General features: G+C 36.6%; 1 protein-coding gene across 1 annotated transcript in view; it reads left to right on the top strand.

Moving 5' to 3' along the window:
* AXDND1 (axonemal dynein light chain domain containing 1) overlaps positions 1–17,880 on the top strand; it is a 105,422-nt gene that overhangs the window by 54,522 nt on the left and 33,020 nt on the right. The window contains exons 17-20 of the mRNA XM_058539964.1: positions 6,657–6,858; positions 7,662–7,755; positions 11,641–11,840; positions 12,893–12,986. Of these exons, the coding sequence (XP_058395947.1) occupies positions 6,657–6,858; positions 7,662–7,755; positions 11,641–11,840; positions 12,893–12,986 (590 nt within the window). The remainder of the gene's footprint in view (positions 1–6,656; positions 6,859–7,661; positions 7,756–11,640; positions 11,841–12,892; positions 12,987–17,880) is intronic.

The following is a 17,880-nucleotide window of genomic DNA, read 5'->3' as shown; positions in this document are numbered from 1 at the left end:
CTTTTGCATGTGGATATCCAGTTATTCTAACACCCTTTGTTGAAAAGACCATATTTCCCACATTTAATGGTCTTGGCACCCTTGTCAAAAATCAGTTGGCCATAGATGTATGGGTGTAATTCTGGACTCTCAGTTCTATTCCATTGCTCTATATGTCTGTCCTTGTACCAGTACCACACTGTCTTCATTACTCTTGCAGTAAATTTCAAAAGTGAGAAGTGTGAGTCTTCCTACTTTATTCTTTTTCATGATTGTTTTGGTTGTTCTGGATCACTTGAAATTCCATATGAATTTTAGAAACAGCTTATTAATTTCTACAAGGAAATAAGCTTGGGTTTTGATAGGGATTGTATTGCATCTATGGATCTGTTTGGGGAGGACTGGCATCTTAACATGTTACATCTTTCAATCCATGAACATGGGATTTTTTCCAATTATTTAGATTTTCTTTCAACAGTGTTTTATAGTGTTCTATAAAGAAGTTTTTGGGGCCGGCCCGGTGGCACAGGCGGTTAAGTGCGTGCATTCCACTATGGAGGCCCGGGGTTCGCTGGTTCGGATCCCAAGCGTGCACCGACGCACTGCTTGGCAAGCCATGCTGTGGCGGCGTCCCATATAAAGTGGAGGAAGATGGGCATGGATGTTAGCCCAGGGTCAGTCTTCCTCAAGCAAAAAGAGGAGGATTGGCAGATGTTAGCTCAGGGCTGATCTTCCTCACAAAAAAAAAAAGAAGTTTTTCACTTCTTTTGTTAAATATTTTCCTATGCATTGTATTCTTTTTGACACTATTAGGACTGCAATTGTTTTCTTAATTTTACTTTTGGATTGTTCATTGCATGTGTATAGAAATATAATTGATTTTGTATCCTGCAACCTTGCTGAACTCATTTATTAGTTCTAATAGTTTTTTTAGTGGATTCCTTAAGATTTTCTATTTACGAGATCATGTCATCTGTTTTATAGGGATAGTTTTACTTGTTCCTTTCCAATCTGGATTCCTTTTATTTATTGTTTTGGCCTAATTTCCCTGGTTAGAACCTCTAGTACAATGTTGAAAAGAAGTGATGAGAATGAACATCCTTGTCTTGTTCCTGATCTTAAGGGGAAAGCATCCAGTCTTTCACCATTGAGTATGATGTTTTTCATAGATGCTCTTTATCAGTGTCTTAATCTATTTGAGCTGCTATGACAAACTACCATAGACTGGTGATATGGTAGGTATTTATTTTTCACAGTTTTGAAGGCTGGGAAGTCCAAAATCAAGGTGATGGTAGATTAGGCCCTCTAGTGAGGGCCCACTTCCTGGTTCATAGATGGTGGTTTTCTTATTGTGTCCTCACATGGTGCAAGGGTTGAGGGAGCTCTCTGGGGTCTTTTTATAAGGGCATTAATCCCATTCATGAGGGTTCCACCCTCATGACCTAATCACCTCCCAAAGATCCCACCTCCAAATACCATCATATTGGAGATTAAGTTTCAATATATGAATTTGAGGGAGACACAAACATTCAGTCTCTAGCAACCAGGTTTAGGAAGTTCCTATTTCTTTTTTAAATTTTCCCCCTGGCTTTACTGAGATATAATTGATGTATAACATTGTATAAGTTTAAGGTGTATAATGTGAAGATTTGATATAGGCATATATTGTGAAATGATTACCACAATAACTTTAGTTAACACATCCATCACCTCACATAGTCACCATTTGTGTGTGTGTGTGTGTGTGTATGTGTGTGTGGTGAGAACTTTTAAGATTTACTTTCTTAGCTACTTTGAAGTATACAGTACAGTATTGTTAACTATAGTCACCATGCTGTACATTACATCCCCAGGACTTATTCATCATATAACCGGAAGTTAGTATCCTTTGACCACCTTCATCCATTTCCCCCACCACTCACCCTCCCCCTGCCCCTGGCAACCACCAGTCTACTTTCTGTTCTTATGAGTTCAGTTTTTTTAGATTCCACATATAAATGAGATCATATAGTACTTGTGTTTCTCTGACTTATTTCACTCAGCATAATGCCCTCAAGGTCCATCCGTGTTGTTGCAAATGGCAGGATTTTCTTTCTTTTTTTTGTGGCTGAATAATATTCCATTGTACATATATACCATATCTTTATCCATCCATCAGTAGACACTTAGATTGTTTCCGTGTCTTGGCTATTGTAAGTAATGCTGCAATGAACAAGAGAGTGCAGATATCTCTTTGAGATAGTGATTTCGTCTCCTCCACATAAATACCCAGAAGTAGAATTGCTGGATCATATGGTAGTTCTATTTTTAATTTTTTGAGGAACCTCTGTACTGTTTTTCATAGTGGCTGCACCAGTTTACATTCCCACCAACAGTGTACAAGTGTTCCTTTTTCTCTGCATCCTCACCAACACTTATTATCTTTTGTCTTTTTGATAATAGCCATTCTCACAGGTGTGAGGTGATATCTCATTGTGGTTTTGATTTTCATTTCCCTGATGATTAGTGACGTTGAGCACCTTTTCATGTATCTGTTGACCATGTGTATGTGTTCTTTGGAAAAATGTCTATTCAGATCTTCTCCTCTTTTGTAAATCAGATTGTTTTTTTGCAATTGAGTTTTATGAGTTCTTTATATATTTTGGATATTAACTTCTTATCAGATATGCAATTTGCAAATATTTTCTCCCATTTGATAGGTTACCTTTTCATTTTGTGGATGGTTTCTTCTGCTATGCAGAAGCTTTTTAGCTTGATGTAGTCCCACTTGTTTATTTTTGCTTTTGTTGCCTTTGCTTTGATGTTAAATCCAAAAAATCATCGCCAAGACCGATGTCAAGGAGCTGACTGCCTATGTTTTCTCTAGGAGTTTTATGGTTTCAGGTCTTAATGTTCACCTCTTTAATCCATTTTGAGTTGATTTTTGTATATAGTATAAGATAATGGTCCAGTTTCATTCTTTTGCACGTAGTTGTCCAGTTTTCCCAACACCATTTATAGAAGAGACTGTCCTTTCCTGATTGTAGATTCTTGGCTCTTTTGTCATAGATTAATTGACTGTAAATGCATGGGTTTATTTCTGCGCCCTCTATTCTATTCCGTTGATCTATGTGTCTGTTTTTATGCCAATACCATACTGTTTTGATTACTTTAGCTTTGTAAAATAGTTTGAAATCAGGAAGCATTATGCCTCCAGCTTTGTTCTTCTTTCTCAAGATTGCTTTGGCTATTCAAGGTCTATCATATTTCCATATAAATTTTAGGATTGTTTGTTCTATTTCTGTGAAAAATGCCATTGGAATTTTAATAGGGATTGCATCAAATCTATAGATTGCTTTGGGTAATACGGATATTTTAGTAATATTAATTCTTCAATCCACGCGCATGGAATATCTTTCCATTTATTTGTGTCTTCTTCAATTTCTTTCATCATTGTCTTATAGTTTTCAGTGTACAGGTCTTTCACTCCTTGGTTAAATTTGTTCCTAGGTCTTTTATTCTTTTGGATGTGCTTGTAAATGGGATTATTTTCTTAATTTCTCTTTCCAATAGTTTGTTATTAGTTTACAGAAATACAACAGATTTTTTTTTTTTTTTTGTGAGCAAGATTAGCCTTGAGCTAACGTCCGATGCCAATCCTCCTCTTTTTGCTGAGGAAGATTGGCCCTGGGCTAACATCTGTGCCCATCTTCCTGTACTTTATATGGGATGACACCACAGCATGGCTTAACAAGCGGTGCGTCAGTGCACGCCCAGGATCCAAACCTCCGAACCCTGGGCTGCCGAAGCGGAGAGTGCACAGTTAACCACTACGCCACTGGGCCGGCCCTACAACAGATTTTTGTATGCTGATTTTGTATCCTGCAACTTTACTGAATTGGTTTATTAGTTCTAACAGTTTTTTGGTGGAGTCTTTAGGGTTTTCTAAATATAATATCATGTCATCTGCAAATAGTGACAGTTTTACTTCTTCCTTTCTGATTTGGATGCCTTTTATTTCTTTTTCTCGCCTAATTGCTGGGGCTAGGACTTCCAATACTATGTTGAATAAAAGTAGTGAGAGTGGGCATCCTTGTCTTGTTCCTAATCTTAGAGGGAAAACTTTAGCTTTACACTGTTGAGCATAATGTTAGCTGTGGGCTTGTCATATATGGCCTTTATTATGTTGAGGTATGTTCCCTCTATATCCACTTTGTTGAGTGTATAATCCAGTGACATTCATGCATTCATGTAAAATCAGACATGTTTATGCATAGAAAAGTAAATAAAATTATGACTTAACAGTAATGAAGTACCATCTTCTGCTATAAAACAACAAAATTGGGGCCCAAAGGACAGTCAAAAGAAAATATATGAGATTTGAAGATGACTTGGATAGGTTGATTTTCAGAGGTATAGGTACTTATGAGAAGCTTTTCTTGATGATTGGAAGGGGTTTTAAACTGATTTTGTGATTACTTGCTTATGGCTTGAGTCTATGGGCAAAGAATAACCAGTCTTTCCCTTTTGTGAATTTGGGGATTAAGACCTTTTTATTCTTATATTACTACCTTCCTACGTTTGTGTTTGTCTATCTGACACAATTTTCTTTCTCCCTGGAGAACTCTCTTTAGCATTTCCTATAGTTTGGGTCTGCTGATGATTTCTCTTAGTTTTTATTTTCCTTTTTCTTGTTTAAATGATGTTTTAGCTGTGTTGCATAGATAGAATTCTAATTTGGCAGCAGTTTTCTTTCAGTACTTTACATGGTCTAACCTGATGTTAAACATGCACTGAATTCTTAATTTCAATTATTGTTTTTCTCAGTTCTGGAATTTATTAACTTTTAGAGTTTCTAGTTCTCTGCTGAAATTCTCCGTCTTGTCATTTAATAACCTTAAAATTTTATTTTATTTTTTATTTTTATTTTTTTTTGTGAGGAAGATGGGCTAACATCTGCCAATCCTCCTCTTTTTTTTTTTTTTTTTGCTGAGGAAGATTGGCCCTGGGCTAACATCCATGCCCATCTTCCTCTACTTTATATGGGATGCTGCCACAGCATGGCTTGCCAAGCGGTGCATCGGTGCGCGCCTGGGATCCGAACCAGGGAACCCCGGGCTCCTGCAGCGGAGTGCACGCACTTAACTGCTTGCGCCACCAGGCCAGCCCCAACCTTAAAATTTTAATCACAGTTAATTTTAAAGTCTATGTCTGATAATTGGATAATATCTGCTTCTCCTATAGGTCTTTTGTTATTGTCTGTCTGTATTTTGGTGGTTTTTATTTGGTTTTGAGTCAATTCTTTTCGTATTCCTGACTGTTTCTGATTGATATTAGACATTGTGTGAGAGAAATTCTAGAGATAATTTGAGACTCTGAATGGTGCTATATTTCACAAGAATGGTTTTACTTTTTCTTCTGGCAAGTCATTTAGGGGGCACATCATTGTAATCCAAACAGGGACTGAGCTGAAGTGAAGTATGGCTTCAGGCTTTGTGAGGGCTGGTCTATTTCTGCTCCACTCATTTCTAAGATGTAGCTCTCAGGGGTTCAGGAGTCCCAAGTGAAAATCTGGTGTGTTTACCAGGGCCTCTACTCCTTAGCAGATTTTGAACTTCAATTTTATCCCCCCAGTAGGGTGACCAGATATTCCAGTTTGCCATGAGAGATATTGAAAATCCATCCTCCCAAACCCATGGGAGACATTAAAAACCCATCAAAGCACTTTCACTCACTGTGTTGTATGTTACTTAAGAATCCTTCCCAATGAAGTGTTCCAGGCAACCCTGATCCATTGACTGGCACTGTTGTTCAACATAAAACTACTTTAGATGGGAAAACACAGTCTTAATTATCTACAGCAGCAGTAATATAGTTATAGATAAAATGGCAATACTTACCCATAAGAATATAGAGTGGGCAGAGAAAAAAATGAAGTAGTAAATGGTTTAAAATAAATGAGAAGTTCAAAATAATGAATGATAGTGAAATTAACAGATCATTTTAAATACTCCTAAGATATCAAAGTTTACTGATGAAGGCAGTGAAAATATTTTCATCAAGGACAAGAAAAAGTTTGCTTTTTAATTATTTCTCTTTATATATCTCTGAGATGGGAGCATTTTCATTTCTTATTTTGCAAATGAGATAGGACAAAGGTATAGAGAGGGTATTTTGCCGTGATCTTACAGTGATCAAAGATTAGGATCCATATTCGATCTTGCTCAGACTAAAACTATAAACTTCATGAAAACCTGAACAATGACCTAAAAAGTGGCCCAAGTACTATATCTGTTGTCATTTCTGTTATTTCCTATCCTATAATTGTGAAGAAGCTGTTTATTGTCATTGCCTGCTTAACAGAATGACAAAGTGAATTAATGCCTTTTACAGAAAACTTTAGTTCATAGTTTCTAGGGTTTAATGCATTTGGTTCTCAGCTGAGAAGACAAGAAACTTAGAGTATAGACTCTCATCGAAGAAATAGTCAATCAGTCAGAAAAGCACCAATTATACAGTGTTTATTCACTAAACATTTATTTAGGAACTACTCTTTGCAAGATCCTCTGCTAGGCAAGCTATAGGATAATAAAAAGATGAAAAAAGATATGCCCCTCCCCTTAGTATTTTATAATTTATTATTGAAACAGTAGACTTACAAATACTTCTAAAAGTTAATGCTTTTCTCACTTTTCTAGGTATCTCTAAAATTCTTCCAAGCTTGATTAGTTCTCTTGAATTCTGTTCTTTCAAGTTGGAAAGCCTCCTGGAGTTTCCTGAAATGTTTCTTGGAGAATGGGAGGGACTTAATGGAAAAATTAATGAAATGAAATCTCAGTTGGATGCACTGTTAAACATTATTGGTACTGTTCCACAGTACCTAGACATGGATTCTGGCTCGTAAGTTCCCATAGCTCTCTGCTGGGCAGAAGAAGGGAATCCCCACTTCTCAACTGCATTTTCCCAGTACCTAGACTCAGCAACAGGTAGCTGGGGTCAGATAAGAAACCTTGCCATCTTGTTCCTCTCAGGAAGAAAGCCATCTGACTGGGAGCTGGAGGGTGAGGGAGCCCTGTGTTCTTGACTGCACCAGTCTAGAGTGGAGTTTCTGCCTCACTGAGCTGAGGGGGGAGAGAAGGAGTAGTCTTGGTTCAAATACCACAGACTCTTGCCATTCTGACTGAATCTTCATAGATTGTCTTGAATAGATGTTTCTTCAGTTGCTGTTTGTCTTTAGGACCATTTCCAGAGGCTTTCAGTGTTTTAAAAAAAAATAATTTCCACCAGTTTCACTGGGGAGTAGGTCAGCTTTGCTCCTCACACTATCATGTTGGAAGGTGATTGCTTGAGAGAACTTTAAAATTCCTTCTCCTCACTCTGTGGTCTCACTGGTCTAGAAGTGAAAGTAAAGGGTGTGAGTGTGAGTTTTTATAGTAGAGAGCTGACACTGAAGGTAAGATCTATGTTGTGCAAAGTGCATCATGCCAGTTGCTACCTACCTGGGGTTAGGAAGGCTATGTCAGTGGGGAAGCCATTATACCAGATAATTCAAGGCTTTGATTCACCTTTTCCTGAGTTCTCAAACAATTGTCAACACCTAAATTTACTAGGCCCAGCCAAATAAAACCCTTTCTTTTAGCCAATAGTTACTTTTATACTCTAAGTAAGTGACTTATCTTTATTTTACTTGATTTTTCCTTCAGGGTCCTTCAAGCACGTATATATAACATGATTCAACAATGGCTTTTGAAGATAGGCAATGAGATTAACAATGGTAACATTGAACTTCAGCGCCACGTATGTACTTGTAGGGATTTGTGAGGTATATTTTGCCTTGGCTGGGAAAAACCATGCCTATCTAATTAAAGCAGGAGGTTGGGAGGGCAAAATGGGAATTTACATAATTACTCAAATGATTTTCAATGGATTTTAAAGATTTTATTTATTTATTTTTTTCCCCCTAAAGCCCCAGTAGATAGTTGTATGTCATAGCTGCACATCCTTCTAGTTGCAGTAAGTGGGACACGGCCTCAGCATGGCCAGAGAAGCAGTGCGTCGGTGCACGCCTGGGATCCGAACCCAGGCCGCCAGTAGCGGAGCGCACGCACTTAACCGCTAAGACACGGGGCCAGCCCTTACCTTCAGTTTTATTTTGTTTTGTTTTTTCCTTTATGCCCTTACTCCGTCTAATCTGTGCTGCTTGGCGGTCTAAAACAGTCATCTTCAAACATTTTTTATCATGTACCTCTATCAGCAAAAATATCTTTGAGCAAGTCATTTCTAACCAACATGCGAGAATTACTCTATTGACCTGTTTCATACATTATAAAACATATAAAAACAGTCAAAAGGAGTGAAATAAGTAATATTTTAAAATAATTTTTAGTAAGGGTTAAAAAAAGGGGTGTGATTGAACAGGCTTCGTAATTTCTTATAAATGCAGATTAACAGTGATAAAGCCATTTGAAAGTCTGTTTCTAAGTTCAGTTTATTTCACTACTTGTTTTTAAGGACTGTCATTGCTGAAATGATAGCTCACAAAGAAACAGGAATCCAAGTTGAAGAAGTGCATTATTGGCTGTATTTATTAAATAATAATACTTATTTTTCAATTTCATCCATCAATTATGCAAAAATTTCTATTAAATTGAATAGTAGAATTTTCCATCTACCATAATGTCAATCAGTTGTTCTTGCAAACATTGGATGATGTTATAAACCAATGTGACCTCAATAAAATAAAAAAATAAGAAAATAAAAAACAAAAAATCCACCAAACAAAAATTAGACAATATAGCATTTTGATATTTTAACAAACAATTCCCAGCCAATTGAAACACTTCATTTATAAGATTTTAAAACAATTAGACACTTATTTCCAGATTTTCAAATATATAAATTTGAGAGTTTTAAAAAGTGACCTATGTGTCATTTTCAGCAACAAAATCATACCACGATGGAAATCTTGCCAACTGTCCATTTTCAAAATGACCTCTCCATAACATAACTTTCTTTTACTCATTGTTAAACATCACTTATATTTTGAAGGGACAAATTAAATGCAATTAAATAACACATCGGCTAGGAGGTGGCTAAGTAGCTACTTGTCATCTCTGAAAAGATTAGTACATTTGGAACAAGTCTTTTCATAAAAGAAAATCACTTAATTCATCTTAAAATTTCTCTTAAGAAATTTTGTATCAGAATCACAGTAAATCTCTGGTTTATTATAAAAAATTAACATATTCACTCTCCATCTAATTACAAACAATGACTTCATATCTTTGTAAAAGTAAAAGATATTTTGTTTTTAATTCTATCCTAATTTTAAATTCACCTATAACCTATTGCATCACCTTGATTCTACCATTTAATCTTTCTAATGTAACTTGGAAATGAAGATGATAATCCATATTTCTGTTTATTTTATAGGGATGGTCCAAGGTTTGATTAATATTTTATGTAAGCAAAAATGAGTTCTGTAAATGACAGTGTGATCCAGGCCATTGGTACATGAAAGAACAGTTAGGAATTTATTTACTTTAGTTGAGAAGCAGCAGGGGCATAGCTAGTGGAATGTATGGGGGAAATATCTTTGACTTGTGAAAGAGGACCACAGTCTTTTTTAACCATTCCTCTGGAAGATTGCTGTTTTCCTGATGTGTTAATTCAGATGTAAAATTCCCTAATCAACATTGCTTTAGGTCATTAACAACATTTCCTTCTGAGGCGGGAGGCTTGGGTTTTAGTACTCAGATAGGCTACCAAGTTTGATTTTTGTTCATTCAACATTTATTAAGCCCTTACTTCCTGCTAAGTACTATGTGTGGTTTTGAGGGATAAAGTGATGGCCCACACCTTAAAGAGACTCACAGTCTAATTGAGGAGACAGATATGCAAATGATTATAATAGAGATATGTACAAAGTACTATGGAAATACAGGAAAAGGAGCAAATTAAAGCCAGTGGGAGTTGAAAAGTCTTCTCAGAATAGATCATGTTTAAGCCTAGAAGAATACTTAGGAATTCACCAAACAGAGAAAGATGGGAGGGCATTTGAGAGTATGGTGTGTTTGACGTTTGCATTTTATAACATTTTCTGTGTTTTATTTCTGGGACCAGCCTCAGCAAACACCCTAATGCAGAGGTTCCCAAACTTTCCCTGTTCACAGTGCCCTTTGTGCCCCAGTATTTTCATACTCCTAAGCCAAAAGAAATACCTCACAGTTCAGTTTATTAAGTAGGTAAGTTCAAACAACTTACTAAATATTTATGTCCTAACAACTTAGTGACTGTTTGGAAAAGTAAGACAAGTTACAATAGTTAACAAGGAAGCCGTTAGACTGCAGGACCATTTGTGCCTTTGGTGACCTATGTAAACAAACCAAACCCAGAGTCAGTGCACTTGAATCTAAGAAAATGAAACTCAAGAACAACTAGTCATAAACAGTCAACTAGATTTTCTCAAATATGAAAAAATAAAACTCAAGAACAACTATAACAACAGCCAAATAACTAAATTTTCTCAAATAAAGGGAACATTTAAGTTACAGCCGATTAAATAATTCCTTTTCTTTTTTTTTCTTTTTTTTTTTTTTATGAGGAAGATCAGCCCTGAGCTAACATTTGTGCTAATCCTCCTCTTTTTGCTGAGGAAGACCAGCTCTGAGCTAACATCTATTGCCAATCCTCCTCCTTTTTTTTTTTTCCCCCCAAAGCCCCAGTAGATAGTTGTATGTCATAGCTGCACATCCTTATAGTTGCTATATGTGGGAGGAGGCCTCAGCATGGCTAGAGAAGCGGTGCATCTGTGCGCTCCCGGGATCTGAACCCCGGGCCGCCAGTAGCGGAGCGCGCACTTAACCGCTAAACCACAGGGCCGGCCCAATAACTCCTTTTCTTTGCTTCAGAGTCTTCCCTATAAAAAATCTCTGTCCTAGCCCCAGACTGCAGAGCGCCCCTAACCATTTTTCAGTTTTGGCTCTGCCAGATTGGAATGTCGTTTGCTCAAATAAACTTTGTAAAATTTAATGTCTCAGTTTAATTTTTTACATACACAGACATTGAAAGAAAAAAACCTTTTATTTTATTCTCATTTAATCATTATTACTTACTAATGGAATGTATATACTTGGGCCCTGTACATCTTCTCTAACCGTGGAAACAGATTCGACATTGCCACCCTCATTTCCTTTTCCACCTTGATTTTCACACAGTACTTGTTTTTACCACACAACCATGGATAAAACCAGCTTCACAAAGATCTGATGGCATCAAAAGTGATACAGTATATCTAATGCTGAAATTGCGAACTATGTCAAGTTCATGCTGAGTCTGACAGGTGTCACACATCACTGTTATTTCCCTCAAGAATTTAAAATCCGTGGCCTCCTTGAGAGTTAGGAGCCTTGGGATGCCTTGGTGCACAATATGGGAACTGTCGCTTGAATGAGTTAATACCCTTGATCAAGCTAAAGAAGAGAAGGGGGTAGTTTAATGTAATATAGTGAGCAAAAGAAAATAAGGTTACACTAGCTGAGCAGTGATGATTTGATTTCATTAAGAGTGATAGTGTTGAAAATTGGACACAGGTATGATAATTTCTGTTTTTAAATTTGGTATGGTTTTTACTGTTTGATTTATTTAAAATGGGTCATTTGTATTATAATCATTTTTTAACAGATGGATGAATTACATATATCTATGATCCAGTGGATGGTAAATTTGCTGATTTTAATAGTACCTGACCTTACTGACCAAGACACCCTCCCAAAGTTGGAGGAGGAAAGTGCTGACAAACATGATATAGGAGTTGCAAAGTTAGAGCTAGAGGCGACTGCACTGGCAAGGAAGTTGTCCCAATACTCCAGCTATTTGAACAGGTGAAACTATCTGGTTATTTTATGACTGCCCTTTTGAACATTAAATGTGACATAAGGCAGAGGAGAGAAGGGCAGTTAAGTAGCTGCAATAAGAGATTGTTTTAAAACCTTGGAAAAAATACTAGTTCAATTTTTAAACTGGCTTCAACACTGCCCAGTTGGAATATGAGATTTTGGTGTTTTCTTGATGGCTTTAGAATTCTTTTGAAAACAATGTTAGCATAGACAAGATGGGAAGTGTGTACAGATGTGGGAGTGAGCTTTGTAAAAAACAAAAAGACCCACTTACTTGCATAAATTAGGTACATCTTGTGCTTTTGCACATACTGGGGAGCATTTATGAAGAAGCTTATAGTTTCCTGTATAATTCCATGCAAAGCTGAATGTATACTTTTATGTTTCACTAAATACCAACCAAAACATCCCTTAAAAAAAAAAAGAGGGGCCGGCTCGGTGGCACAAGTGGTTAAGTGTGCACGCTCCACTTTGGCGGCCCAGAGTTCGTGGGTTCGGATCCCAGGCGCGCACAGACACACCACTTGGTAAGCCATGCTGTGGCGGTGTCCAATATAAAGTAGAGGAAGATGGGTACGGATGTTAGCTCAGGGCCAGTCTTCCTCAAGAAAAAAGGAGAGGATTGGCATCGGATGTTAGCTCAGGGCTAGTCCTCCTCACACAAAAAAAGAGAAAACCCTTTTATCTGAAAAGCTAGAAGATTCCCACAGAATAAAGATAAGGTCCAAAACATTGTAATTTATTAACTAGGAAGCATACTGCCACTATGATTACTGCAAATTCAGGAGGTAGTTTTTACAATCTAGCCAATTTTCCCCTTCATTTCCATTCAATGTTACCAGTGGTCAAGAGTGAGAGGAATGGAGGGGAGGAAGAAGACAAGGGTAAGAAACTGAGAAAGAGTCAAATTATTCTCCTTCGTGAGTCAGTAGCTTAATTATTATGGTAAACTTTCACTGTATCTGGATTTAAAACACTTAGAAGAGGAACCAACAATAAGTAGGTCATGCTGTGTGTATGTGCTTTTTTTCCCTCAGTTGTTGCAAAGGGATGGTGACAGCCATGGCTCTGAGTATCACAGGTCAGTTACAAAAAAATCCTAAGGAACTTCATGAGCTGGATAAGATGAAGGTAATGACTCTGTCTTCCCCTTAGTTTGTTTTGTTTAGTTTAGTTTAGTTGTTTTTAGCAGACTTTTTAGATTTGATTTACAACAAACTGCACATATTTAAAGTGTACAATTTGATAATTTGCAAAATATGCATACACCTGTAAAATGATCGCTACAGTAAAAAAAGGAACATATCCAACACTCCAAGTTTCCTTGTACCCCTTTGTAATCTCTCCTTCCAGCCTCATCCTGTCCCCAGGCAATGTCTGATCCATTTTCTAAAAGCAAAGATTATTTTTCATTTTTAAGAATTTATATACAGATTATACACTTTTTTGTCTGACTTCTCTCACTAAGCATAATTATTTTAAGATTCACATATATTGTTGCTTTTATCAAAAGTTTATGCTTTTTAGTGTTCAGTAGTATTTCATTGTATGGACACACACTATTTATTCATTTTCTGTTAATGGGCGTTTGAATTTCTTCTAGTTTTCAATTATTACAAATAAAGCTTCCATGCATATTCATGTACATATGCATTGCTTTCATTTCTCTTAAGTAAATATCTAGGAATGGAATGGTTGAGTAATATGGTATGTGTGTGTTTAACTTTTTAAGAAACTGTCAAACTGTCTTCCAAAGTGGTTAAACCATTTTACACTCCTGCCAGCAGCGTATGAGAGTCCCGGTTGCTTCACATCCTCACCAACACTTGATATGGTCAATCTTTTCAATTTTAGACATTCTGATAGGTGGGTAGTGGTATACCATTGTGGTTTTAATTTGCATTTCCGTAATGACCAATGAGGTTGAACATCTTTTCATGTGCTTATTTGTCATCCATATATCTCCTTTGGTGAAATTTGTATTTGAAAGTTTCTGAGAGAGTAGACCTTAAAAGTTCTCATCACAAGAAAAAAACATTGTAACTATGTGAGGTGATGGATGTTAACTAAATTTATTGTGGTAATCATTTTGCAATATATACATATATCAAATCATTATGTCATACACCTTAAACTCATACAATGTTATATGTCAATTATATCTCAATAAAACTGGGAAAAAAGGCAAAAAACATTTTTCAATTGTCTTGTAATTTGGTTAGTAGATAATTGAGATGTTTAAACAGTTATGAGGGAAATAAAATTAATACTATTTATAAAAAAAGGTGAAATATCTGTTCAAATCTTTGACCCATTTATTATTGATTTGTTTGTTTTCTTATTATTGAGTTTGAGAGTTCTTTATTCTGGCTATAAGTCCTTAATCAGACATGTGATTTACGAATATTTTCTCTCAGTCTGTGGCTTGTCTTTTCTTCTCTTAACAATATCTTTCAAAGAGAGAAAGTTCTTAATTTTGATGAAGTTCGATCTATCATTCTTTTTTTTCTTTTATGGATCTTGCTTTTGGTGTTATATCTAAGAAAAATTTTGTATAATAACATCACGAAGATTTTCTCCCCAAAATTTTATAATTTTAGGCTTTATATTCAGGTCTGTGACCCATTTTGAGTTAATTTTTTCCGTATATTGTGCCAGGTATGGATTGAAGTTCATTTCTTGCCCTTTGGATATCCAGTTTTTTTTGTGTGTGTGTGAGGAGGACCAGCCCTGAGCTAACATCCAATGCCAATCCTCCTCTTTTTTGCTGAGGAAGACTGACCTTGGGCTAACATCCATGCCCACCTTCCTCTATTTTATATGGGACGCCGCCACAGCATGGCTTAACAAGCGGTGTGTCTGTGTGCACCTGGGATCCGAACCGGCGAACCCCGGGCCGCTGCAGCCGAGCGCACGCACTTAACTGCTTGCGTCACCTGGATATCCAGTATTTTTATCACCATTTGTTGAAGAGGCTATCCTTTTTCTACTAAGATGCCTTTGCGTCTTTGTTGCAATTCCATTGACCATATATGTGTGGGTGTTATTCTGGACATTCTGTTGCGTTCTGTTGATCTATTTGTCAACATTGTCATCATTATCAAACTGTCTTGATTCCTGTAGTTTTATAAGTTTTCAACTCAGGTAGTGTAAATCCTCCAAATTTGTTCTTCTTTTTCAAGATTGGTCAGGCTATTCTAGGTCCTTTGCTTTCCATATGTGAAATTTTTAGAATTAGCTTATCAATTTCTCCAAAAAAGCCTGCTGGGATTTTGATTATGATTACATTTTATCTATTGATTAATTTGTGAAGAATTGACATCTTAACAGTATTGCATCTTTGGATCTGTGAACATAGTATATGTCTTTATTTAAGTTCTTTATTTCATTTGACAAAATTTTACACATCTTTTGTCAGATTTATCCCTAAGGATTTCATATTTTGGCACTATTATAAATGATATTCTTTTCTTATTTCAATTTCTGATTATTCATTGCTAATATATATAATTATAATAAATTTTTAAAATGTATTGATCTTATATCCTGTGACCTTGCTGAACTCACTTATTCCTCTAAGAGGTTTTTTTTTCCTTCAGATTCCCAATGTCCCAATTTTCAGGGAAGAAACAGATGCATTTATTAAAAAAACCTAAAAATTTTTCCCTGGGCTCCACAGACAAGTGTTTTCAGACTTGCAAGGAGCAGGTAATCCCCATGCTATATAGACAATTTAAAAGCATAAGATAATGACTGAAAGTTTTCCCAGTTTATTCATATAGCTGACTAAGTTCTAAAAAAAATCCCATAAATATAAGGGAAATAAACCTCATAAATATAGATGCTGAGTCCAAATTTAAAAATAGCAAATTTCATTCAGTAGAAAATTAAAATAATAAAACACTATGAATAATTTTTTTTCAGCAAACATGGAATAAAAAGGAACTTCCTCAATCTGATATAGGGTATCTATGGAAAACCTACAGCTAGCATTATACTTAAAGATGATAGAATAAATACTTTTCCCCTAAGATGGAACAAGGCAAGGATGTCTGTTCTCACCACTTTTATTCAACCTGGTGCTAGAGAGTCTAGTTATTGCAATAAGGCAAGAGAAAGAAATAAAAGGTATATAGATTGGAAAGGAAGAAATAAAAGTGTCTCTATCTGCAGATGACGTGATTGTGTACAGAGAAAATTCTAATAAGCTAGATAGATGTCTTTTTTTTCAAGTGCTTTAGGTTGACCATCTATAATTTTCCAGGCATCTAGAATTAGAGTCACTGATGCCCTGGAGTTTAATCATAATCTGAGCAAATGGCAGATGACCTGGAAGGATCTCTGAGATAACCTTCAGCAGGCCAAGACTGGTAAAAGACACACGTTGACCAACACCTGATAGTGCTGAGAACATATGGGAGGGAAATATCTCAAAGAAATACCCACCCAAAGAAATACCCACCATGATGGAAATGAGAAGACTTCTAGTTGGGGCCCTTCAAACTGACTTCTGGCTGCAGTTGACTCCCTCCATGCCATTCTTTCCCATTTCTGCCCTGTGTAATTTATTAAGACCCTGCCATCCACCATGGGTTGCAATAACCTCCTGTCATCCACTTACTATTACAAGTTTCAGGATTTGGCCCTCCAAAAGGAGTATGACTTTGAAGAGCCGTGCTAGGGACCTGCCTTTTGTGATGTTCCAGCAGGCAAACTCAGAGAAGTTCCAGCTTTCCCACCTTTTTGTGGAGACCAGGGGATGATGGATTCTTAATAACTCCATTACCACCATAGTCTTACCACTGACATCCTATAAAAGACTATCTCCTATAGCCTTCTCTTTCTCCTGCTTTTGATCCACTACAATAGGCTTAACATTTAGGACCATCTCCTGTTTCTTAAATCCTCCATCACCCAGACATGAATTTTTAGCCCTTTTACTTCACACCAGAAATATTTATGAACACAGCCCTGATTCAGACTTTATTAGAATTAAGTAACAGTATAGATGGAAAGAGATCCACATGTATTGGTTAGGAACCAAGCTATCCAGGTCTAGAGCTGGTCAAATGTGATCTTGAAGGTTTTGAAGGAAAGCTTGCTTAACTCTGTAGATTACTGTGAAACTTTCATCAAAAAACTCCCACTGATTTTTTTCCCCATCAGAAGTCTTATGATAGTATTTTCAATGTTTTAGAAGTTTATAAGAAAGTGACTAGGATCTATTTCACAGTGTGCAAATTCAACTAGGTAATAGTTTAATTATTTATCATGAATAATGAATTAACTCTGAAGAAATAAAATTTCAGAAATATCATACAGGGCCGGCCCTGTAGCGTAGCGGTTAAGTGCGTTTGCTCCACTGCTGGCAGCCTGGGTTCAGATCCCAGGCGTGCACCGATGCAGCGCTTGTTAGGCCATGCTGTGGTGGCGTCCCATATAAAGTGGAGGAAGATGGGCACGGATGTTAGCCCAGGGCCGGTCTTCCTCAGCAAAAAGAGGAGGACTGGCATGGATGTTAGCTCAGGGCTGATCTTCCTCTCTCACACACAAAAAAATCGTACTATTTTCAAAATTAACTAATGCTTTGTTCTAAGTACAATAAAGAAAGTTAAATAATATAGGCATCAAATTTTGTAGCTGGAAGGATCCTTAGGGGCAGTGGTGTGATGGAAACTCACAATGGTTCACAAGAGATGATGGCACACCCCTTCCCAACTTCACATTCAGTGATAATATACTGAATTGATGAATACCATTGAAATTGCCATGGTGGGAATATTTATACATGGAAATCAGCAAATGCTACACTTAGGGCTCCCCACAACTCGAGATGGTTTTTAATAGTTCCTCATTACATAGCGGTCACCTAGAGTAAACCAACAACCTCATTTGTTTTTAATAGATGAAGACTATTGAGAGTTTATTCAAGAAGTCACAACTAATTAAGTGAACTTAGGACTAGAACCCAATACTTTCATATCCTTTGTTTGATCCTCTTTTTGATATGCAATAAGACATCATA

Source organism: Diceros bicornis, chromosome 4, assembly GCF_020826845.1.
Source record: "Diceros bicornis minor isolate mBicDic1 chromosome 4, mDicBic1.mat.cur, whole genome shotgun sequence".
In the NCBI taxonomy this organism is placed as follows: domain Eukaryota; kingdom Metazoa; phylum Chordata; class Mammalia; order Perissodactyla; family Rhinocerotidae; genus Diceros; species Diceros bicornis.
Note: the sequence above shows the minus strand (reverse complement) of the source record. Positions and strands in the feature narration are given on the sequence as shown.